The sequence below is a fragment of the Tetrao urogallus genome (genome assembly GCF_951394365.1).
Source record: "Tetrao urogallus genome assembly, chromosome: 9".
Taxonomy (NCBI): Eukaryota; Metazoa; Chordata; class Aves; order Galliformes; family Phasianidae; genus Tetrao; species Tetrao urogallus.
In genome coordinates, this window is record NC_136822.1 from 8028507 (window position 1) to 8054379 (window position 25873).

Below are 25873 nucleotides of genomic sequence, written 5' to 3' on the forward strand. Positions count from 1 at the left end.
GTAATGATTAGTTAATGACTGTGGAGCCAGGAGTTGCACTCAATTATTCTTACAGGTCTTCTCCAACTCAAGGTAATCTGTGACTCTAATTCTACTAGAATTGTTTAGGCTCAGAAGAGGCTGAAGAAGAGATAAAAGAAGAACCTATTCCTCTCCTTCATAGAGTTCTCGGAAGAAAGTGACTGTCATATTCCCACATTTGGAAGCACAATTTCTCTTTTAAGTCAAATGCATTGAATCATACAAGATGGAGTGGGGGCAGGCTGAAAACAACTTAACATGCTTTCCCAGTTCTCATCACCTATTCTGCAGGCATCATTAATTTAGATCCCCAGACCCTCAAGAGACACCGTGCAGTTTACGCCTGACTTGTTCCATGGACATCACACATTCATCTGTACCTGTTTCACTGTCTAAGTCTTCCATTTGTAAATGCATTTGCCTCACTCTTTTTATTCCCTGCTGTTGCAGCACAAGCCCTCTACTTCTTGTTCTGCCCCTAGGGACTGATCTTCATTCTCTTAATGTTCAGGAATATATTAACAGGATTATTATTTATCATCAGGGTCTCATTTTCCCCATCACACTGGATTTGCTCAGTCATCTCATCATCTCCCCGCAGCTTTTATTTTCTAAGAAAATGTTTTAGCTGGTTTTGCATCTCATCTGAAATCATTCTTGATATACAAATCTTCCTTAAATAAGGAAAACAGACCTGCACAAAGACTATAGTGAAGAGTTTTGCTATGCTGTCAAATAAATCAGATCAACTCTGTGATTTACTCAGTACAGAACTTTTATCAGTGCAATTAAACACGACAGTTAGATGAAACAAGATGCATGAAATATATGTTTATTGATAACATACACATCAATAAGAAGAAAAATAACCCCATGTCAGAATTTCCAGCAATCCTCACTGCAGAATATAAAATGAAAATAGGTAACCACACTATATGCTGAAGAATTTCCCCTAATATCATATTATCTTCTTCCTACACCTCACTTCAACATTTGCCTCAGCACTCATAAGATGGACAAGAAGGAAAAAAGTGGCCTAAAACCTATCAGCAGAAAGCACTGCTGAAGTTGACAGGGAAGAGACAAGTCAAGAATGAAAATTGCGGGGATCTAAAGTAGAGAAAGAAATAGTGACATAAAAGATAATTGAATCTCAGGTGAGAGCAGGAAAGAGTCTCACTAAAAGGCATGGGAAGGATGAGGCTGCAAGAGGAAAAGAGTAAAGAATAAATCAAAGAGACAAAAAGCTAAGCAGAAAAAGTGGGAGAAGAGGCAATAAAGGGACAAGATGGGTCACTCCAGCTGGGAGTATTCCCTCTTTCTCGCCTGTCTCTCCTGATGTTCCCATGGGAGTCACTGCTTGCACAGTGGTCTTTGCCTAGAAGGACAGAGAGGGGATTGTGAGACTGCTACTGCAGTCTGATATGAGCTGAAAACCTAAAAATTGTGTTTTTTTAATTACTCAGTGCTGGCTTGCCAAGTCTCCTTTTAAGCCCTGTGTAAAGCACACAGATACGTAGTCACAGATGAATTTAGGAAATGATCTCCGGTGTGATCACAGTCTTCTGCAGCACCTTTGTTTGTTTTAGCATATGAAAAAGAAGATGAAGAAGTGGATGCTCAGTAGTAGGCAGTCCTCTTGGCACTAAAATGGAACAGAATATTTTAACAGCCACATGCATTCTGCAGTAAAGGGATTCCATCTGAAACTATGATCTCCTTGATCTGACATAAGCCTTCATTGTCTTTCAGACATGAGATGCAGAATAAAGTGTGACCACTAAACAGTATAAAATAAAAAAACAATTACTGATTATCCAACAATGAACATACTATTCCGGTATTGTAATCAGCTGACTGTGCACCTTACAGAGCAAAGCCCACAGCCTACACACAACAATCACGTTCCTACACAGCTCAGGCTTTAAATATTAAAAAAACACTTTTTCTTATGACTCTCCACAAAATTCCTTTGTCACTCTCCTGTTTGCATGACCAAAGTTTTCATTTTAACTACTTGCTATTCACCTGGGTTACAAGAATTCTCTTACAAGGGCAGCATGCACTCTGCTATACAAGAGCCAGTGAAAAACTCATTCACTGAGCCTTGTGAGGAGGAGCACGGACTCTTCAGCTCACACTTCACCCTCTTTCTGCTTGGTAAACGTGAAATAATCAAGTTTTCTACAGAAAGGGCATCTTTTTCCCTGTGGTACTTTCAGCACTAAGTATTCTACTGAGCAAATGCAATTAATGCACGCAGAGCATTCTCACCACAGTCTTTTACTGCAAACATTACAGGCTGAGGTACTCAAAACAGTTGGGAATACCATGTAGAGCAGGTCACAGTGTTTTAGCTTATAACCATAAAGGCTTATTGTGCCTCTTCAAGAAAAAGCTAATCAAGATAAAAATCAAAGGGGACAAGAAATGTGTTCAAGTATCATTTAAAAAATTCACAGAAGGCAAGTCAATCCAGTGCAACAGCTACCATGGTTCTGTAACTTGCTTGTTGTGGTTAGCCATTATAAAGCAAATCTAGGTTTTAAAAAAGAAATATATTAATGCAAGAGCACAGCATTTTCTATTCAGAGTATCCCAACTGAAAAATCAAATTCTTCTGCAGACTGCATTGACTTTTAAAGATTTTTATTGTATTTTTATATGAAAAGTACTGTAAATCTAATTTTAATAGTGAGGAAAAATACCTTTGAGGAGCAAGAAAAACCCTTCTGGAAGCAGAGATTTCACTGAGGATCCCACTGCTCTTGGCAAACAGCAGAGGCACCACTGTACAGCTGTTCAGCTCAAGGGGACTGCGGGGGAGGAAAAATACAGGCAGAGAAATGGAAGCTTTGGGATGTGGGAGGGCTGGCACATGTCTGCATGAATTTTCCTATTCTGCTGTTGACCAGGCAGGCTGTCCAACCCGTTCCCAAGGGACCTATCCAATTCACTTCTTTTCTATCGTTTTGGTTTTCTCCTTGCCCAGCTAGTCCAATTTTTCCTTACAGAGACTGACCACCCTGCAAACCTTTTTCACCTGTGTCTTCTTAGCTCTGGTTCTGGTGATGACAACAGAATGGCCACCACAGTGAAAGAGCAACTTAATAAAGACTTGCCCTACAATGCCAATGAACATTTTGAAAAAGAAAAAGGGAAGTGACAGAAATACAACTGAAGCAAGCATCTTGGTACTTTTGAAGGCAACGGGAGTTCCTTTCCTCTGCAGCTTAAATTCTCGCTAAGCTCTAGGTGTGCGGTCACATGTATGACAACAGCTGTTTAGGGAACAACTGCAGAGAAACTGCATGCCAAGTGCCCTTCTGCCTCCTCACGCGCTCTGCAAAGTGAAGCAAGAAGCAGGAGATGTTAAAGAGGAAGGGTTTGGAAACTGAAAGCAGAAAGACGCCAGAGTTGGAAGCAGCCACAAGGCTGAAAGGGAAAGGGAAGCTGCAGGGCACACTCTGCACCCTACCCCGTGATCAGCGACATGCAGTGCTGCTCCCAGCGCTGTCCCCACTGCCCCTCCTGTGGCCCCTGCTGCAGTGACCTGAGGGACAGTGTTTTGTCCAGTGACAATTAAACTGTTTGTGACATTTACCAACAGCAGCTTCCATGTTAATTTGGCTTTGAAACATATCAGCACAATGGGCACGAGACTGAATTAAAAGCCTGAGAAAACGACTGCACTGACACACACCACTTCCAGTAGGTATACGGAAGGCTGTGGCTCTTTTAACACTATGATTGATAAACCTCATGTTTAATAGTGACTTACAAATCCTGTGGAGAAAAAACACAAAATCTGAAATAAAAAGAGCTGCCAGGTGAATGGCAGGGGCGCTAAAAAACTTCACACGACTGACGGCTCCAACTTTTGTACCTAGAAAAATCTACACAGGAATGAAATTTCAGTATTATTACACTACTATTTCATTGTGATGCTGTGCTTTTCAGCCAGCACTGTCCTCCTGCACCAACGATGAAGCGTGAGGGCTACAATTATACCCACAACTGAGAAGCAGCCAGTGCTGGGGTGCATATCCAAGAAAACAAAAGTTTGGAAAGACTATATTAGGCATATTCTCATCATTCATAAAGAAAAATTATATTATTTTTCAAGGAGTGAATGAAATTGTAGACCATGCAGGTAATGCTGGCTGGCATAAACACATGTAACAGATCCTGCAAGGAGTGAGGAAATTACAAATTCAGGAATAAACAGAATGGTACAGTAAAATATTCAGGGCAGTTAAGAATACTTAGAAAACAAGTACTGAAGACAATTTTATTCTGGCTTTAAGAACTCTGTAAACTTAACTTTTCCTGGAGCCTTAGTTGCTCAAGTTCCTCCTCCCTACAAAAGGTGGAAAAAGCCATAAGGAAAAAATCCGAAGAGCATTTCAGCTATAGGAACAATAGATTCTTAAAGGATTTTTTTTTTAGAATGTACCTAAGCAGTGTAAATAAATAAAGGTACCCAGATGTTAATCCATCAAAATGTGAAATATTCTCCTTGCATCCTACAGAAAATATTTAGTTCTCAAAAGATTGTTATTTTTTTGTTTTGTTTTTTTTGATAAACCTTTCTATTGCAGTTTCAGCAAAAAGGAAAATGTAACACAACTTATTTACAGTGCATCCTCATGTCTCACTCATTACCATAACACCTGAACGTTCCTGAAATCTATTACAAGTTTTTTCTCTCCCTGATGAGAATTGTACATAGCAGAATTGGCACGGGCTTCCTTGGAGCTTGGCAAAAGGATGGGAGAGACAAAACGTTTTAGCACTTCATGTGAACACCCACACCCTTAAATATGTTTATGTGCACCACTGTCAGCTAACACAGCATCAGCAACAGGGCACTGCTGCCTAGCAGGAGGCAACGAACCCATGGCACCGGTCTGGGCCCCGAGGAACTGCCTGGGGCAGCTCCCAAGGACCTTCTCACTCCTGCACAGACCTGCAACATCTCCAGTGAGTCAGATACCTGAGTATCCACTGCTCCTAAAATGAAGCCCTACAGGAGCTCTGATCTCACTTTTCCAGGTGAGATATGACAATATTGTTGCAACAGGAATTTTAAAAGCACTTAAAGTCCAAGTAAACTCAAAATGCTGCAGATTAACTCAGAAGTGACACAGCTGTGAATAACCAAAACAGTTATTATCACTCAAAATGATTTACCATGCAAGAGGGTTTTTTTTTTTTTTTTTGTTTTTGTTTTTTTTACTAAGGTATTTAAACCCAGTACTAAGAGCAAGCCAACTAGCCAAACCATAGCAAAACTTCCTGCTACAGATGGATAGCCCTTTAGTTCCAGCTTCATGAGACCACAGTACATCCGAAGGAGGAGATACTTCCTTCACCAAGCAAAGAGTTTGCTCTTTCACAGCTCTAAGAAGAGAAGTGAAGGTCACAAACTCCAGTCCTGCACAGCTACCCAGAGCTGCTGTTCCAGGTGGAACAGAGTATGCTGCTGGGTCAGTACAGATTGCTGCAATCACTGAGGCAGACTACAATCATAGATCTTCATGGCACCCCATGCTCAGTTTTACTTAGTTTTGGACTGGAAGCCTGGAGCTTAATTTGTTTTATGTATTGCATTTGGCTTTGTGACAAAGTGGAACATACACATTTCTACTTCTATGCAAGGTCTTATCCTGCTATTTTCCATGCAGTCTTAGCCCTTTACTACTGTTTTTTCCACTACTGCCCTCAAGTTTGGCTTACTGATATTGCAGAGAAAGGTAACAGAGCTGCTCAGTATGTATTTTACTAGGCTGTCATTAACATCCCCTTGGAGTACTCAGCTGTAATGATTCCCAGGTTCTGTGCAATAATGTTCCATTTTTAGATACACCACTTTCTCTGTAAAGCAATGAGGACAGTGCTGGCCTTGCTACTTGAAGGACCTTAAAATAAAAAGCAGACCCTAAAGTGTTGAAAGGGCAGAGAGAATTCAGGAAAGATACATAATTCCATAAGCTGTGTTATCTTTTAACCCTCCTGTCATTATATAAAAAAAAAAAAAAAGATGATGAGCTTCGGGCTATTTGAGCTGGCATTAAGTTGTTACTGCTCTTTCTAGACCTGCTGCTGGGGAGAAATAGAGCCTGTAAAATGTCATGTTGAATAGAATTCAACAGCTATATTTCTAATATTCTTTTTCCTAACCCGCTGTGCTTCTCTCCTACTGATTTTTCCTCCGTAAGTTATCTTGCAAGCTATACTACATATGAAATAGCCCACACTTATTCAAAGTAGAAACCCAGGCATGCAAAAACCCACCTGTGAAAAAAGGCAAAGAACACATACATTACTGGCTAATTATCAAGCGTTTGCAATTAAATTCTTTATAGAAGAAGGGCTGAAAATCTGATTCTGTACATCTGTTCTGCTAATACAAAGGACGGGTTATAGTTCACATTTATAGTGAAATAAGGAGAAGGTTCCAAGCAGTGGCTGAAGTAAATTCCTTTGAACGGTGCAACCAATATCTTCCATGTCCTTCAAAGTAACAAAATCAGTGACAATCTAAAATATCCCTGAGGTAGCAAAAGAGCAAACAGAATGTTTTCTTTTGATCTGAGCCAAGGTACGGAGCCAACATAACTACATTTGTAAAAAAGCGAGAGCAAGTAATCGCACCTAGTGGGCTTCTAACTGCTGTGAAAGAAGTTTGCTTGGGTTTATAATGAAAAGGTAGAACAGGTTATGTATACTGACAATAAATACAAGCTTCTAGACACCCTTCACACTTCCTCAAATAGTGACATAAACACCTCAAATAAGATATATACATTGCAATAAAAGTTTGAAATAATGTCAAATATTTGTGTTTTTGAAAAGGTATCAATATTTTTCAAGCTCTAACCATTCAGGGCACCAGTGGTAACATTCATGTGAGAATACCAATACTAATGGACTAGTAGTGACAGGAAATGAAGTTGGAGAACAGTAGAATGAGGAATGAATCCAGTGCCTTTGCAATTTTTCTCAATACAGCTATCTCAGAACGAGCAACTACAGCCATGTTATTAATCTTTCCTCATCCAAAATTCAAACCTGCTTTAAAAATCACTTCAACAATACTAAAACAAAGAGGATACATATTTCAGACCTTTACCTCTTTAACGAACAGATTCTCCGCTTTTTGTTCTGCATCTTCAGGTACAGAAGGATACAGCGTCCTGATTTCCAGTGAAATTGTATCTATCTGACAATAAAAAGAAAGAAAAAAAAATTAGCCAGAATGATGAAAAGCAGCAGTTTTGTCTCACAAAGGCAAAAGGAACAGGATTATTGGTGCTTGCATTTCTCAGTTTTTCATTTTGTGCAGCCAATACACATGCACAGGAACAACTGCAACCCAACTCCGTCCCTCATACGTTACTATCAGCTAAAGCATTAATTACAAGCAAAGTACTATTCAAACAGATTTCTGGGAACAAGCTTGTTCTAAGCTTGCATCCAGCAATCCCCTCTCAGATCACTGGACACTGCACCAATTAAGTTTTTTTTTTTTTTTTAAATAAAGAGCAGCTCCTGGCAGAGCTGGCTTGTCCAGACTGAGCAGCAAACCACGAAGAGAAGTGGATCTCCAGAAGATCCAACAGGCTGACATCCCCAGTTTGCACCAGGCCAGCAAGAGGCCGGGCCAACCAGCAGTGCTCACTGCAGAGCTCTGGCAAGCCAGCAAAAACCTACAAGAGATGTTCATTCTCAGGTTAATTCAATCCTCTCTCCCTGGAGATGTCCAGGGGCCCTGGGCAGCCTGATTTAGCAACTGGCAACTCTGTCACCAGCACGAGGTTGGGAACAAGATGGTCTTTGAGGCCCCTTCAAACCCAAGCCATTCTGTGATTCTATGAGATCAGGCCCACTCGTTTTCTCTGCGGAAAGCAACCAACCACCACCACACTCCAGCAGATCAGACTGCTCTCAGTTACAGTGGAATAACTCAACTGAAGATAACAAGGGTCGGCACCAAGACAAACGTCATCTCACACCTTATTGCTTTTTCCCTTACAGAATGGCACATGATTTCCACAGGAAGACCCGCAGCATCTGACCAGTTTAGTACGACAAAGCACCACTTTCTTCAGTGAAGCAGCCTGCAGCATCCATGGCTGGTAGCCCATGAGGATGCTTCATATCCTCAGTCTCCAACTGAACAGTGAACTTTTTTCTCCACAAATTGAAGCACCCAGGCTGTATGTGCCAATCAGCAGGCTATTATTGACCACATTTTTCTTTACAGCCTACATTTAACACACTGCTTCTCCTTATGACCTTTTATATGAGCAATTCTAAAAGAAAGGCATGCACCACACAGGTGGATACAAACTATACAGGATTTCTGACTTTTTCCCATTTTGTCTGGATAGTTCAGGATACAGCATAGTAAAAATACTTTGGCTCCAACAAATAATAATGACCCCTCATAAACATGGATTCCAGGGCTCTCCTCTTTTGTATTACCAAAGCCTACGTGCAGAGAAGATATATACAATCATTTAGTCAATGAGTAAGAGAAACAACAGATGGAGAAATATGGATTTTCAGACCACATTTAGTAATAGTGAAAATGATTGAATCCTCAGTTGCTTAGGGACTTTCCAGCAATACTCACAATGTCTGGAAAACGTTTCCTTAATTATTTCACACATATATGACATTTTAAGCAATCCTGAGACGATGCCATCCCTGAGAACAGCTGAAAACCCCCAGACATCACACTGCAGGAGCTCTTCTTCAGGCTGGGGCCAGCAGCAGAAACCACAAAACACGTAGGCTGCCCTTCCATGAGGTCACTGCTGCCAGAGACCAGATTTCCAGATGCAAGGCAGAGCAGAGGCACAGAAAGGACACGTGTGATGCACTCTGCACTGAGTGTTCACATTGCCCAGATGGTGACTTAACTGCAGAGACCAACAGCCTCTTCTGCTTGACTACAATAACATTTATTTGCCTTGCAAACAATGCAAAAGACATCTTTCGTTATTTAGTTAAAACATATATTGATATATATAATTTACACCTAATGCAATGCTTCTTGTCAAAGACAGCACCACACTGACTGAGGCAGCCAAATGTTTTCCCATGGGGGTTGTCATGCCTCCCTTCCCTCACAGAGTTTATGTGAGAAGCAACAAGACTGTGGCAGAAGAAGAAACGGAACTCCAACCCAATGCTGCACACTCAGCAATCACCCCCGCCTCTTCTCCACAACAAGACTGCACTTGAAAGAACAAAATGGAGCCCTGCAAAACTGAGAAACTGGGTAACATGGGGCTGGTTGCATTTGTGGACTTTGCCAAAAAATATCATAGGTTTATTTACATAGAACTGGGACATGACAAATCTTGTGTATTGTTATATTTAACCTTGGCTTTAAAAACTACAAAGCACTTCCCTTCTGCGAATTAGTTATGATCAACCACTTCGCTGCACAAGTCTGGCCACAAAAACACTTCCTGTTCAGAGCTGATTACTTCCAAAGCTCAGTGGCCTTTAAGGTAGATCTGCTACAGCATTTTTCAACCAGAACTTTTTTTACTTCAAAAAACAACTAAAGTTCAGTACCAGAATACATGCTGAAAAATCGCAAGCTGTCACTGGCAGAATTCAGCACGTTGCTGTGCTTTGAATGCAATCTAGTTTTCTGTTTAAGCTCTTGTAGCAGCTGCATACTCAAGTCAAAGGTCAAAAGAGCATCTTCTGAGAATCAAATAGCACAGACATTTATATTCATACCTAAAACCTGACATTCTACAAAGACTTCTGGATATCCATTTTATATAAATACCCTATATCCAAAGTGATTTCAGGCATTCAGGCAGTGTCTCATTTGCACAAACCGATGGCCTCAGGTGTCAGGTTAGATACAAGGTGCGATTCAGTTAAGTGCCCTTTTGCAACATTCACTGAAGACTATTTCTACAATGAAAAGCACAGGCTAATGTTATTCCTTATCAGTGATCAATAAGGAATAATGTTTTCAGACAGTATCTACTTCCCACTGACATGGCAAGTGTAGGACTTGAAAACGGAGTTAAACTCCGTTCGCTATTTCAAACATCCTCACTCTGACTCTGTTCAAACAGCTCTTAGTCTGAAAGCATGTGGCCAGTGGTTAAACTTTTAGACAGATGCACCAAAAAAAAGATTACATTTACTTCTGGAAAAGGCAGCCCTCCTAAGAGAGCTAACCACGCACAAGCAGAAACATTCGTATCTGTTAATGCCAAGGTGAAAAGGAGTCCAAGCAGCTTGAAAGACTGAATCTAAGTCAACAGGTTTATGTAACGTTAGTGAAAATGGTTAATCTGTCAGATCACAAAGGAAGGCCAAGGTGGAACTCCGTGGGCTGCTGTTGGCCCTAGCCTTACCACAGAGAGGTGAGCGCAGAGGCACAGGGACAGGAAAGCAAGCACAAGCACAGTGGGTGTTTAAGGGGGCAGTTTCAGTGTGACCCATTCCTCATAGGACCAAGCTCAGTGTAAGGGACCATGCCCACACAGTGTTTGCTGCTTTAGCCCTCTCTTTTTAACACGTGAAACATATCTTTCTCAGTCTAGCTGCCCCTCGCCTATCTGCTATTTCCAGCTGACGTGAACTTGTATGTGAAAGATCTCGCATCATGTTAGTCATGAGTAATGGACCGAATTTCAGTTCTTCTTTGATGACAAGATGCTGCCTACCACATGGGAAAGTGTTGGATAAGCCAGGTGCCATCGAAAACAACCTGGTAATCCACCACAGTAACTCTTCTGATGTCAGAAACAATACTGGGGTTTTCTGGGCTATTTCCAAGAAGGCTCTCCTCCCTCATTTATAGCTATTTCTCCAGCATTTCACATAAAGAGACACAGTTTAACATGATCTTCTACTGTATCAAATCAAAGTACCTATTAAATACTTTCAATTGCCTTTTTATGATAATTAACGTTTATAAATCAACATAAAGGTAACATGTATTCTCATTAAACCTCAACACAAGCACAATGTTAGCGTGATGCTGAGCCTGCTGTCACTAAGGGATGGCACCACTGAGAGGGAGACAGATCTGAATGAAGCTGTCACACTTATTTCACAATCACCTTCCCAGAAAACACATAAGAGGAAAGTCAGAAATTGGGATGCCAGACAATGGCCCAGTTGCAAAGGAAGAATGTGGTCCAGTCTGGGAGAACAGAAGGTGAAATGAGGATTATAATCCACTTCTATAACCACAAGGACATAAACTCCCACTTACTATGAAGTACAACCCGAGCTCACGTTCACCTGACAAGGAGCTCCTGTGAAGCTGTGTCAATCCTTCCTCCACATAGCTGCTGCAAACACAAAATTTTGAAGTAGAAATTTCCACTAACCATTGCTCATAGCACAGTGACAGAGAGACCACGTGCTCATGGGATTCAAGAGCAGATAATAGTGAAGCAAAGCTGTGTACTTTTTTTCAAAGGGAAATTGGACTTTGGGCAGGCAGGAGGAGAGTTAGCAAACAAGGATCAGTGGTTATTATTTCTTTTTAAAGAATTATTACGCACAATCACAAAAAAAGGAAGCATATTTTTCCTAGCTGGCGTTAAAACACAGAATATGTCTTTGTAACATATATGCCTCACATTCCTCTGTTGAAACAGAGGGAAACAGAAGAGTATCAGGCTCAGATTAATATCAGGAATTCTTTACTGTCCTGTAGACTTATGGCAAGGTGCTAGAAATGACCTAAAAAGGTCTTGTAAGAAAATGTGTCTTCTCTTAGAATCACTTTCAAAGAGAGAAAGGAATTTGGAGATCAAAGAGAAGATCAGACAGTACTGAGCTATGTAGATAATTGGCCCATAGATGATGTACACAGTGAATATTACAGATCCGGAAATGGCCAATCATCATTAAAAACAGAATTTTCTTTTATGCTCACTTCCTCACCAAGCACATTGGTTGGCTTTCACTCTGAAGATGCTTTTGCCCATAGTGTGCTAACACAGGCTCTAAGTGGGGCTGCATCATCCCTCAGCCACAAAGTCTGAAGCAGCTCTAATGGTTAATGGTAACAGTAAGACCCACAATTTCCTGAGGCATCATCGCATTAAATAACAATCAGAGCCAGCCTGAGCATCTCCTAATTCAGTCAGACCTGGATCTCTTTCTACTCAAATGGCTGACCCAGACTGCTGTGTACAGGTGATGTTTCAGCAGGAAGGAGCAGAGCTATAAATAGATGCTCTGCAGCTGAAAAACCCATCTGCTAGGGAAGCTCTGCAGCCCTGCCTGGTGACATAAGCTCTTGCTACTGCAGTTGAACAACAACAACAACAACAAAAAAAAGAATTTCACTGCAAGGCTATAGACCCCACGTGTCACTGCCTCTGCTCTTTTGTGAGTACAGGTCATCTCTAGTACACAAGCAGTTCACTATGAGGTACAATTGCAAAATAATACAGAGAAAACAAAATTGAAGTCACTGCAACAGCTAAAAATGTAATGAAAATAAGGATATGAAAACATGGTTTGATAGGCAGAGGTCTTGAGCAGTAGGATATGATTCTCCTTTTGCTGAGAAAAATCAGTTTTTGCTCCACTGATTTGGGCTCAGTTATTCTAAATGCAGGGGCTCAAGTGCCTTGTGGCAGCACACAAGCAAGTGTAGTCAGTCATTATAATGCTAATTTTCAATTTCATAAATTCACAAATGTGTAAAATGGATAAAGGAATTAACAGTGATGGCAAAACGTATTCTGTTTAGTTCTTCCTCAATCCCATGAGCACATTAACTCAGTTAATGCCACCAAGGAAATAGAGCCATTTAGGAAAACAAAGCAGTCTATTAGATTAACCCAGCCCCACAGGACAGAAGCAGTGCCATGAGCTGATGGGAAAGGCTCTCACACAGCAGTTAGTCGTCACAGATTGAAATGTATTTCCACTAGAGAATGCCTATTCATCAAAACCTAAATCTTTTACAAAGACTGATTGATTTTGAAGAAGTTGCTGTAAGGTGCAGGTAATCTGCTAGCTTACTTGCCTGGCAGCATGCCTCCCAAACCACCCTGCAGGCAGCCCCTGCCCTCCCAAGCTGCCTCAGGCTTCCATGCTTAAATTCTTTGCAGCTTGCCAGGCCCAACACTGGGAAACCACAAATGAGGTTGGGCAGCCCCATGGCGGTGGGCTCCAGTGCCCACAGCCTGTTAGCACCCTACCACAGGGGCTACCTTGGCACTGGAGACTACATCCCCAGCACCTGGGGACAGCTTGCCAGATCTCCATCCACAATTGAGATAGCTCTCAAACTAAACAAAATCAAGTCTATTCAGATGTACTCTTCTTTTGCAAACTCATGCTGGTATATGGCACAGCTTAGATGCATGTTATAGCTACCATCTAAAAAGTCTGACAGAGCAGAAACTCAAGAGCCATGCTGGTCAAATACATCAAACAGAATAGGATCAGAGAGACTGTAAATAACATTCTGAAGTGCAATTATGTTAGATTATAAAAGTGGGGAGAAATTCCGACACAAGCTAAATAACCACTGTGTTGAGTGAACCAACAAGTACATGTTATGGAATAACCTGTGTTGAGTTCCTGAAATATATTCTGGAAAACCAAGGCTTCACCTTGTACTTATTACAGAACTGCAAGTTCACTTATATGCAAATGTCACACACACACACACACACACACACACACGTGAAACTTGGTGGGAGAGGAATAAGGAGCTATGAATAAATCCAGAAAAGTCTTAGAGAGCCCGAGAAACATTTCCATCTCTCCTGTTAGCAGTGGGGATAAAATGAACAAACTTAAGAGAAGAAAACACCACACATTTGTTTTGCACTTACTGAAAAGTCATCATCAGGGAACAGTATCAGATCTTTAAACAGGCTATCTCCAATATTTTTCTCAATCTCTGTGATAACAGCTTCATAATCCAAAGGCTCCAAGAGTTTTGGTTTTTCCTGCTGTAGAGAAAAAAAAAAAAAAAAAAAAAAAGATCAGGTAATATCTCTACTCAAATTCTCCTTTCTTTCCCCCCTCCATAAAATGACATCATTTTTTACATTTTCTGCATGTCAGTATGAACAATTTCTCCCCCTGCCTCCCTCCAACTTCCTAGCTTGCTGCAACAGAACTGATTAAGAGAAGTGGAAATGAAGCATCTGGGCCAGTTGTGGTAGTAATTTTCAACCTGCTAATTCAAAGGCAATTTGTCAGCTCACTTCGGAAACTAAACTGACCTATTAACTTGTCTGTCAGCCTCAGAAACCCTCTCATTCCCTGCAAATATATCCGGAAAATAGATAGGCACAGTTTGAACTGAATATAGACATTACTTTGAGTTAATGTGTTGTAGAATAAATAACCTACTCTACCAGCACTTGATTCCATTACCGTGAGCTAATTTCTTCACCCTCACGCATAGACCCAACCCCTTGAACTGCTGATAGTTTATGTCATCATGGTGTTTTACTTGGTAATAACCCTAAGTTACTCTCTTGGAATAAATTACCTGGCATCCATTCCCAAGGTTTCTCTTGTCAGAACCTAGTTTAATTACAATAGTGCAATTAGTGGTGAAGACAGTGAAAGTTAGAAACTCCTACAGGAATAGCAAGACAAAAGTAAATTCACACAATCTTGAAATAGAGAGACAGAAAAAAGGAAGCCCATTGGACATGCAAGAATCATAGCATCAAGAATACATTAATGAGATGTATTAGGGTAGCAACATTTGCTTAATTCAAAGATTCTGCAGCATCAGAAAGAGTAAATGAGAAAGAGCAAGAAAAGTAGGAGAAGGGATGAAAAATGGGTAAGACAGAGAGAATAGAGGATCCCAGAGGAAAGCAAATGCAGAAACAATTCTACTGAACACTTCTGCTTGACACAGTAACAGTCGTTAAATAAGCCGTATTTTACCTGTTGTTCTTGCACTGTGCTGAATAATATAAAGCTTAGAACAATATAAAGTTCAGAATATTATAAAGTTTCCCCTCCCTCTTACCTAGACCAAAACCATAGTGTATCAAAAAAGAAAGCTTGCACATCTCTATAAAACCTGTTTCTCCAATGGATAATCTGATGATTATCCACCATGTACTGTTTATACAATTGTGTATATATGTGGTCCATTACACATGTGATGGTCCAAAGCTATCAGTCAGCTCTTTCTCTCTTCCTTTCAAGTTAAGTCACAGCAGCATCCTTTAGCCACAAGTTTTAGACTCTCTTCCATTAAATCTAGCTATATCTATATTAAATGTTGCAAAAGAGACTTAACTATCAAGGAGTTAAACATGAAGAGAAAACACCACTGACAAATGGTGAGTGCACCGCTAATGATGCCCAGGTCTGAAAACTAAAGTTTATTTTCTCTATATTTTGAAAAAAGCAAATTTGTAGAATTGTTGTTATCTTCAATAAGAAGCCTGAGAGCAACCACTTGCAAGGAAACCCAAAGTAAAATGAAAAAACATGCACTGACATTTTTGAGGTACAAGTGTTTCATGAAGGCAAGTTTACTGCGTAGAGGTGTCACTAAAACACATACATTTTCTGCAGAAAGTTCACAACTTTAACTACACCTAGAACCCACCATTCCAAAACCAGATACCACAGTAGTAATGGCTTTGTAGCAATCTCGGGTTTTAGTAAGCCATGCATGCCACTGTAACCATGAACACCCGCCCTCCAAAAACATAGGTGTGGTAAGACAGAATTAATGTAGGTTTTGCACTTTAGAGAAACCTCATCAACAGTACGTTTCAGAAATCTTTTAAAAACACACAAGGCAATAAAAAAAGAAAAACAATATAAGTAGCTACCTTCCTACTAGAGTTACAGACTAAGAAAGAGCTGGGAAATCCCACTGATCTTCGGACTCTCTTCAAATACGGGGGGATTCCCATAAAAACGCACCCAGCACTTGCAGGTTCTCTACGCAGATTGGAACTACCCTTTTTGCTGGGGCTGAGACAATGAAGAGGTATTTCTTCTTCCCCCTGGAAATCCCTGTAAGGCCAGGATGGGTACTGCTACATCTCCTGAAGACCCAGTGACACTGACAGCGAGATGCAGGTGGGGGCAGGGCAAGCCATGCTGCCTTGGCCCCTCTTTTCTCCTCAGAAACACATAGCACTCGGAAAGCTGCCCCTGATAGATGCCTGAAACTCTCCAGGGCCAAATGTCTCCTCGACAGTTGCAAGGTCATCTGTGCGAGGCGAGAATGAAACTCGAGAAAACCCTGAGGCAGAGAAACAGAGCGTACAAACATCACTATTCCCTCAGTACTAATTCTCTTACTTGCAGTGCTGCAAAGCACACGAGCTGCTATAAACATTTTAACAGAAGTTAACAGAGAAGCCTTATGAGAAAGATTACACATCCAAAATGCAACTAAAAGTAAGTAGATATGACATTATCCAAATTAGTTCAAAACTTTTCAGTGAAGCGCTTCAGCATTTATGGTGATGCTGATGCAGTGACAAATGTCATTATTCCTTCCACAACTCTACAGCAAAATCCTGCATAAAGGGCAATATTGTATTATTTCAAGTCTCATAAGTCAGAGATGCAAGTAATAACCCAATCTGTTCAATGCACTGACTGCAGGGATTACCTAGTCCATCCACCACTGACATCAAGCATGATAGCATCATAAACATGAGACCTCTCTTTAGAAGCTTCTACTCACTGAAATATCAGGAATCCTGCATCTTCCTATAGATCCTAACACTAAGCACTGTGCACTCTCTCCCTGTCCTTTGAAGAGCACATCCTTTGGCTTTGGCAGAGCTGGGCACTACAGCTCTCAGCACTGCACTTATGATGGGAAGCAGCAGCTGTTCCAGTTAGCAATTGCTCTCGAAGACATGGAATAACAGTTCAGTTTGCTTGTCACAGGCAGACAGAAGCAGTGATGTGGGGATTAGCAGATTTCTCCCTGCAAGTGCTAGCAGAGATTTGTAAATGAGTAGGGCTGATTTAAAGCTTTAATAACCAGAGCGCTGTCTCTCCTCAATTTGTCTGCTCTTTTTGGAAACAGACCAACGAAGCAATCTGTGTGCCAAGATCAAATTATGTTGGCTTGGATCTTTATAGTGCTTTTTATATTCTCTATCTCAAGCAAGTAATGAATTATTTTTTGCTGTATTGAAATGACTGTGACTACATGTAGTGAAAGGCACTCTCCAACTCCACACCTGCTCCAACAACCACAACAGAACCATTTCCTTTACACACCAGCAGAGCTACGGAGCATACCTCCATGCATTGCTGAACCAGCTTTTCTAAAATCCTTCAGAATGGTCATCTCTAACAAGCACCAGTTAGGCACCACTTCACTTTGCACCAGTGATGCGGTGTTTGATCAGCACTGTACAAATCTACCTTCTCAAACGAGGCCCAAATCATAATCTTCTGATACAACAGAACTATTTTCTCATCAATAATGATCCAACATATCCACATATTATTTTACATACACAGACACAGCACATGGCTTGCCTCCAGCTGCAAAGCCATTACGTGCTGATGCTAGTGCACACCTTTTCAACATAATTATAGGATAAAATGACTTAAGTATCATCCTCCTGAAGTCATACTACACTACATACTACACATACATACACTCATTAAAGGAGGAAATGATGCAATTGAGACTAGCAGTCTATGGATAGTCACCCAAGCACTTCCCCATTCTAAAAATAAACTAGACCAAATGCTAAGATTTTTCTAATGCTTTAAGATTTGGTGTCTGCTTCCCAGACACCAAATTCTGAGTATCTAGAGACTGAATTTATTACAGATGTCTAAATAAATTTCTTCTCTTAAAGTCCTCACAAAAGAAAGAAGCAAATGAAAGACACAACTAAAGAGAAGATAAAGAATTTAAGCTGACGGGCTCTGGTTACCTGAACAAATATACCTTCATGACAGGAGGATCGTCTGTGTGTTCTTAAAAGTTCAGAAGAATCGTGATGGCGAGATTAGCCAAGGTCAGGCAGGTCTGATTTTGTATTTCATCCAAGTTATAGTTGTCTAAAACCACAGTTCACTTCGGTGTACTTTTGAAATGCTGAAAAGGACAGGCTTACAAGACAAAGGGCCATGTACTGAAAGAACAGCACCTTTTTTTTTTTAAATACACTTTTCAAGGGTGTTGTTAACCAAGCCCAATCCTACTAAATCTCAGAGCAGTAAATTAAATTAATTTCTGAAATGGCATCAATGTCAACTGGTTCTCAGACTCTTGTTCTTCCCTTCCTGTACCCAGTTATATGCCATATCTGGCACTGAACAGAACTTAAATTTTTTATGTAGCTGATATATATGCAGTTAATTTTATTCCATCAGGGTGGGCTAATTTAAATTCAACATTTCTTGGCCAAGCTGTTAGAACCAAAGCTAAATAAGAGCCAGGACTTCATGACTTTTGGAGGAGGTGCAGATTATGGGCTAAATCAAACCCTGTCTTCAGACTTGCTGACAATGCAGGCTACAAAAAAGCTCTGATGAATGTGAGCCGCAAATACCTGAATATTCACAGAGCTGCAGTTGAGGCTAGATGACTCCATACATGTTTTATGGAGTCACCAAAAATAGATTTTGTTGGAGCAATGTTTGTACCAAACTGCCACTGGAAAGTACAGCAGTGACCCATGGGTGACACACTGCATGCACTTCCCCACTGGATGGGCATCTCCGTGCCCGCGGGCTGCTCAGCTGCAGGACAGGCAGGTCCCACCAGCTCAACCTGCCCTCGCTCTGCTCCCAGCTCACCCCACACCTTGCTATGGAGTTATTAAACCTTTACGGAAAACAAGTACCACATTTCAAGCACGGGAGAAGAAATTCAGGGTATGCAAAAGGTAAGCAGGGAGATGCCAGGAAAGCACAGCCAAAACTAAGAGACAGACAGTCCTTCCTTTTATAGCAGAGCTCACAATTTTTACGGTTGTTTGGCCTAGTATGCAACTACTTGCAGTCAGCAAATTCTCTGGTCATGTCACAGAGGCTCCAACTGGCTCAGGATGTGATCCACAGTCAACAAATTTGTTAAGATCAGCTCTACAAAGACAAACTTAAGTGACAACTCTTCCCTCCTACTCTCAAAGAAGTTCACTAGTCAGCTCCAAAACGTTTGATTTGTAATATTTGTAATGTCTTTCACTAAAATTTGGAGAACTGTACTTGGAAGGAATCCAGTCAGCTTTTCAGAGCTGCACAGTATAACTGATATAGTCTTCAGTGGCAGCAGCGAGGCTGACAAGCCAGTAAATTTCATTAAAGGAATTGCCAGTTCCCACACAATTCTTCTACAGAATAAACTGCAAAGAAATACAAAGATCCAACTCCCCTAAATTCTTAGAAATTTAGAAGTTAGTTTCCAAAATGCAATAGTATTTATTACCTTAAGGAACACAAAAGCAGGGAAACCTATAGAAGGTGTTGGTGAGAAGAGAGAAAGTGAAAAGTGATTTTCTTTCACTGACTTCTCTTTATTCAGAGAAAATTCAGACTGACAACAGGAATCTGCCTGACTCAATCTGACATCCTGTTCAAGTATAGCTTTGGATGGGATGAATTCTAATCCCTTACCTTAGAAATTATCATCGCTTTGGATCAAAATCTATAAGGCTTTACCGTGCCTGTTTTCCAGCCATAAAAGTTACTGTAAGAGAACACAGAGTGCATTTGAAAATGGAAATTTCCCTGCTGAGAGCTAAGCCTGGCCACGGCTGCTCTGACTGCTGCAGCCAGTTGTGGCCTCAGCGGCACACACAGGTAACTGCTCTGAGGGGCTGACTGGTGAGCCCTGCTCCAGAGGCACCCCAAACCACAGGGACCCGCTTCTCAGACACATCAGCGACCAAGTTCTTGCAATGCCTGTTACTTCTCAAATTACAATTAATTGTTGCTTTCATTATGAATTCTGAGAGCATCAGGCCTACTAGAGCTACGATATGAATCTGGAAGCCACACAGCAGTGTTAGTGCAGCAAAGCATCCGTGGGGGCTGGGACATTTCATGTGGTGCTCCACTTATAAGCATTTCCTGAATTCTGTTTTTCAGCCATGAGTGCTTGCTTGCTGCAGAAATTTCTGAATCCGGGCAATACATACATGGGCGCATTTTCAATGACTAGCATTTGAAAGGTTAAATAAAGCTACCAGTATAGTCTGCAAAATGTTTAAGGTCACAAGAAAGAAGCAGACTTGCCTCCTGTCCTTGTTCAGCAGCTGAAAACCTTTTGTAAGAAGGAGAGTATCACTACCATGCTAGTAACAACACGGCCTCCAAACTAACTGCTGCATTTCTTAAAAAACGTCAAAAATGACCATTTCTAAATAGCAAGCACTTGTAAAGCCTAGACCAAATATTTGTCTGCAGGTCATCTCAGGGGAAAAACAAGAAACACATATAAAACACCTTGAAGTTGTTTTTACATTTAAGTTATGCAGCCCTTTAACTTGGCACTACTCGGCCACTTCATTCCCCTTACCTGACCTTAGTCAGAAAAACAGCACAGTTAGAGCAGCAAGTGATTTTCTTCAAAGCTGAATCTATTCTTAAAGAAAGACAAAGGCGTCAAACGGGTAGGATGCTGTGCAGTGAGCTTGGGAAGGTGGGATGGGAGCAGGAGGGGATGTGGGGGACCCCCCAGGAGCTGGAGCACATGGAATGGGGAAGGAGATGTGAGCAGTCCTGCTTGGGCAGCACAAAGGGGATGCTGCTGTGTAAACAGCACTTGCCAGTCACATTTGCTTTTTCTAGGGTGATCTCAGTTGAACAGACTCACAATTGCAAAGAGGAACATAAAAGAAACCGTCCTGCAGCATAATGGGTTTGAGCAAAGCTTCCAATCTTCCAGTGCAGTTCATGTAAGCAATACTACATGTGCGCCAAGAAAGACATTCAAACACTGTAGTCCATAGAAAATATATATGGAAAAAAGATGCCTTCAATTTTTGCACTTCAGTGCCAATGTAATGACCCTCACAGTAAACATGAAAAACCAGCTCTGACAGCCACAGCAATAAGAGCACTGGTTACAGTAACAAAAAAAATCACACCAAACCAGTTCCTTCCTTCAGTCCAACCTGGACAAGCGAGGGAGATGCAGTGACACACACGTACATACTTGTCTGTGTACAGGTTCAGGGGAAGTTCAAGAAGGAAGATGCAAGCAATGACGCTGCAAGGTTATCCTCCACCAGCCTTATCTGGCACAATCCTGATGCTGGAGCAGCTGTGCAAGCTACAGAACACAGTGCACAGCACTGAGCTGCCTGTTAGAATCATTTTTATTTACTTCAAAAGTGAAGGTTTCTTTTTAGTTGACTTTTTAAGGTGTGCATAAGACTTTGTTGTTGTTGTTGCTCTGTTTTGCAGCGAGTATTTAGAGTTTTCTTTTGGGTTCTAATGTCTGTTCATGAGAACATGCTCTGACACTAAAGGCTTTAATCACTGCTATGAACTGCATGATAAAATAGCAGGGCAGTGCACAGTGGTCAACTACATTGGCCATTTTCACCTAAGTACTAAAATTTAGATCAATGAAGTCCCAGACTCGGAAACTGAGAAAACATCATTTTTGAAGGGTGCTCAAAGACTCCAGAAATCCCTCAGTCAAAAAAACAAATCTTGAAAAGTTTATTTAGAGCCAATGCAAACATTTTTTAAAATAACATTTGATTTCTAGAGTGAACTTTGCAGTAAGTCAACATCCTGTATGACAGACCTCATATATGCTGCCCTGCTTCTTTATAGTTAGTAAATATCTCCTTTTGTCTGACTACACTATGGTTATTTATCTCTTCAGGAGTTATAGATATTTTCATGCTACCTATCTGCTCAAATAATTATGTTTGCATTTCCACTGAGGATTCATCCATAAACAACAGTATCATTCATGCACAGTCACCATAAACTCAGCTCTCCCATTGACATGAATTTGTAATCATTTCACTGACATCAACCACCCTCCCAATCAATTAGCAACCAAGTCACTCACATGCACAACGTAAATGAAAACATGATCTGCTCAAACACATTAGGCTCCATCAGCAATCTATAATCAATTAAAACTAATCAGATTATAATTATTCTTACAAAAGAATTTTTTCAGCAAATAGCACAAGTCCACCTACAGAAAACACAGGTTTAGCTATGCTGTAGGAAGAAACACTGTCATTGAATAAGGACCCCCATCCAGAGGCCAAGGGTGTTAACAGCACTGTGAGACCTGCAGCACTGCTGGTACAACTGCTGATGAATACAGAGGAGAAAAGCTCCTGGCTTGGTAACAAGGAGTACCCATAGGCCAACAATTTAACATGCTCCAATTATGAAATATTGGGTAGAATGACACGGGTCACAAACCACAAGAGTAAAGCCAAGTATGCTTGTGCTTCCCAGGGGCAAAACATGCTATTGAGAAATCCATCCACAGAATAGCATGACACAGTGACCCCCTCTCAGTCTATTTTCTGTCTGAAAAGAAATAAAAACAGATTCCCCTGAAAACCCAACTTATATCTCACATATTATAACAGCCAGACACTTTGCAGAAGTGCAGTGCACTGCCTGCAGGCACGCTACTGATTTATTGCTGCTATTTGGGCTTTGTTTTATTTCTAACTGTCTTTCCTGCAAGCCTTCAATCACTTCTAGGGAGCACTAATCACATAAAATCAGGATCTGTACAATAACAACAAAACAACCAGGATTTATCAGTATAAGTCAAGTGACACTGCCTATGTCCTAACAAGTCTTGTGAGCTGCAGGGTCAGATGCTCTCACCGGCAGCATCAGCCTTCATTCTCAGAGACTGAGACTATGAAGTACAATTTTCTTTTTTATTGAACAAAACAAAACAGGTAGCCTGGTAAGGACTAACCAATGAAAAAGCTCATGATTTAACTCAATTTATCATTAACATTCATTAACATCAATTTATCAAAAGCAAGTAATTACTATTATCAAGGGAAAAAATCGGTGGATCAAGGGATAATCGGAAATTATCGGTGAAGGGCCTGAAGCATCTCTCCTATGAGGAAAGGCTGAGTGAACTGGGTCTGTTCAGCCTTGAGAAGAGAAGACTGAGAGGGGACCTGATCCAGGTCTATAAATATCTAAGGTGTGGGGGGCAGAATGGCGAGGCCAGACTGTTTTCAGTGGTGAGTGGAGACAGGACAAGGGGAAACGGCTGGAAACTGCAGCATAGGAAGTTCTGCACAAACATGCGCAAGAACTTCTTTACAGTGAGGTGACAGAGCACTGGAACAGGCTGCCCAGGGAGGTGGTGGAGTCTCCTTCTCTGGAGATGTTCAAGACCTGCCTGGATGCCGACCTGTGCGACCTGCTGTAGGGAACCTGCTTTGGCAGGGGGGTTGGACTCGATGATCTCTGGAGGTCCCTTCCAACCCCTACAATTCTGTGATTCTGTGAAAATAGGCCTCCTTAAAAGCTTAGTCATGAAACTTCCTAAAATATCAAATGCCTTCAAAGTACAAAAGGAGGGCTTTTTGTTGTCGTTAACTCTCAAGAATGTTATGGTTTTCAGGTATGTAACCCTGATTCTACCAAACTCTGGAGTCAGCTTCAAGGAAACAAGAGCAGACTCAGACACTTTGAAATTGTAAGGTAAGTTTTCAGTGGTAACCACTCAGCTGCAATGTTTTCAGTCCAGAAGACTGACACACTTCACTCTTTGGAAAATCCCAACAGTTATTTGGGAACTATTGAACTTCTGAAAATCTAGCAGTGTTTGAGAGTTAACTTCAAAACCTCCCTAGCCCTTGGCATCTCCAACTATATGACAGCAGGAGCTACATTGTAAAGTAGCTATGTCTGAAAGATCCACTTCCAGGTGTAAAATACAAATCCAAAATGGCAGATGGTCACAAGCAAAACACGAATACTTTACTCCTGGATGAACCACAGACCATCCCACCTTATCTGTTACTAAATGCTACAATTGCGTATATACTTTCCTTCCTAAGAAAGCTAATGAGAATAATCATCTTCGGTGTACTATCACTGATTCTTTGTTATGTTAGCACGAAGAATAGCCTCCAAAAATCCCTCAGCAGGCACAGAAACACAATCTAATTTGCTACACAAAACTACAGAAGAAAACTGAACAGCTCTTACAAAGAAAAGGATCCACTGTCTCCAAATCATCATGGGGGAAAGTAATAAACATTTTAAATCTAAAGTAGTGCCTCCAGTTAAGAGAACACTCTGAAAAACAGTGCTTGCTTAAGTTGTCTCACAGCAAAGTTCTGCGTTTTACCTAACTTTCCGATAGTTTCACTTTTAGTTGAGAAAGTTCAGACACAAAAAAATTAACGTGTGCCACACTCTGGGTTTCAGAACGTGCAGTCCCAGCTCTGTGCCACTGTTTGCCTTGACGGGGCAGAACCTTGCTGCAGCTTTCCACCAAAGGCGCTGGAGCTTTCCCCTATTGTTCACTGCAGAAGGATGGTGGCTCTCTCCTGCTCCTGGTCTCCAAAGGCACAAGTTACACAAAGCAGACTACAAAGTGTGAAATGACCCTGAAATCACACAGAAGAACTTTCTACTCCAAAGGCACCATTATGAATTTTCACAGAACTGCTAAGCGTTTGTTACCAGGCATAGAGACATCATCACATTACACTGCTGGCAGCATCTGCCTGATCAACAACACAGGATCATTATGTTGGAAAAGACTTAGACTAAGACTTAAAATCATCAAGTCCAACAGTCAAACCTACAGCCAGCATTGCCCACTAAACCCTGTTCCTCAGTACCACATCTCCGTGGTTCTTGAGCACTTCCAGGGACGGTGAGCCTTCCACCTCCCTGTGCCAGTGCCTCAACACTCCTTCCAAGAAGAAAAATATGATGCTACCTTGTTTTCCTGATGTAAACTCCCTGAACTTCGCATGCTTCAGTCTTAAAAATAAGAAAAAAAATCATTCTACCACGTACCTTATCCTACAGTCTGATGAGAATCAGTCATTCTCTGTATTCCTTCACCAAGGAATAAGTCCTGCTCTCCCCTATTTATATTTCACCTGTAATCTCACAACAATTTTGTAGTAGAGATGGAAGATGGAGGAATACTCACACAGCTCAGCCTTTGCATTTCTCCTCGATTCACTCGCCTAATGGTCTTTCTCTTCTTCCGCAGCTCACTGGGCTCCCTTCTGAAAACTCGTCCTCGAAAGCTCATTGTATCAGTAGGAATTCAAGCGGCAAACAATCACTCTTAAAAAACTGCGCCCCTGTAACCTCTTTGCTTCAGCAGCTTCAGTGCAACAAATGAAAGGTACTGATACCACTCAATGGGGAAGTATGGCTAAAACTCACACACTGTATCCACAGAAACAGAACAGAACAGAAAGAAGAAAGCCTGCAATAACTCATTTCTTCCTGTGAATAATGTTCTACTACGGCAATGGTGTCTCATTAAACCATAAATACACCGTCCCCACACCCCCCTGGCTCTTATGCAGATCAAAATAGGAAGTTGTAGGAAAAAAGCTTGCAACTGAACGTCTGCCTTTGCCTCAAAAAACCATTACATCCTTTCTCCTCCCTGATTCGAAAGTCAAAATGGCTGCATTCTTCTTTCACGCACACATATGTCTGCAAGCAAAGAAGCTCCTCATTAAATGGTGATCTGTTGCAGTGCAGGTAAGCAGGCCTTGAAAACAGGCCTGGCAGAGCATGTAGGTGCCACTCAGGCCTGGGATCTGCCTTGCTTTGTATCAAGGTAACAGTTCCCCTTTCAAATCAGTGCAAATACCAGTATGAGGAAGCACCCTGCAAACTTATGCATCCG

At 41.2% G+C, this 25873-nt stretch overlaps 1 protein-coding gene across 2 annotated transcripts in view; it reads right to left on the bottom strand.

Moving 5' to 3' along the window:
- The window catches only part of DOCK10 (dedicator of cytokinesis 10), a gene marked incomplete at both ends in the record, with an annotated part of 135958 nt that overhangs the window by 74533 nt on the left and 35552 nt on the right, over positions 1 to 25873 (bottom strand). For both annotated transcript variants that reach the window (XM_079539844.1, XM_079539845.1), the window contains 2 exons: positions 7157 to 7242; positions 13877 to 14000. In XM_079539844.1, the coding sequence (XP_079395970.1) occupies positions 7157 to 7242; positions 13877 to 14000 (210 nt within the window). The remainder of the gene's footprint in view (positions 1 to 7156; positions 7243 to 13876; positions 14001 to 25873) is intronic.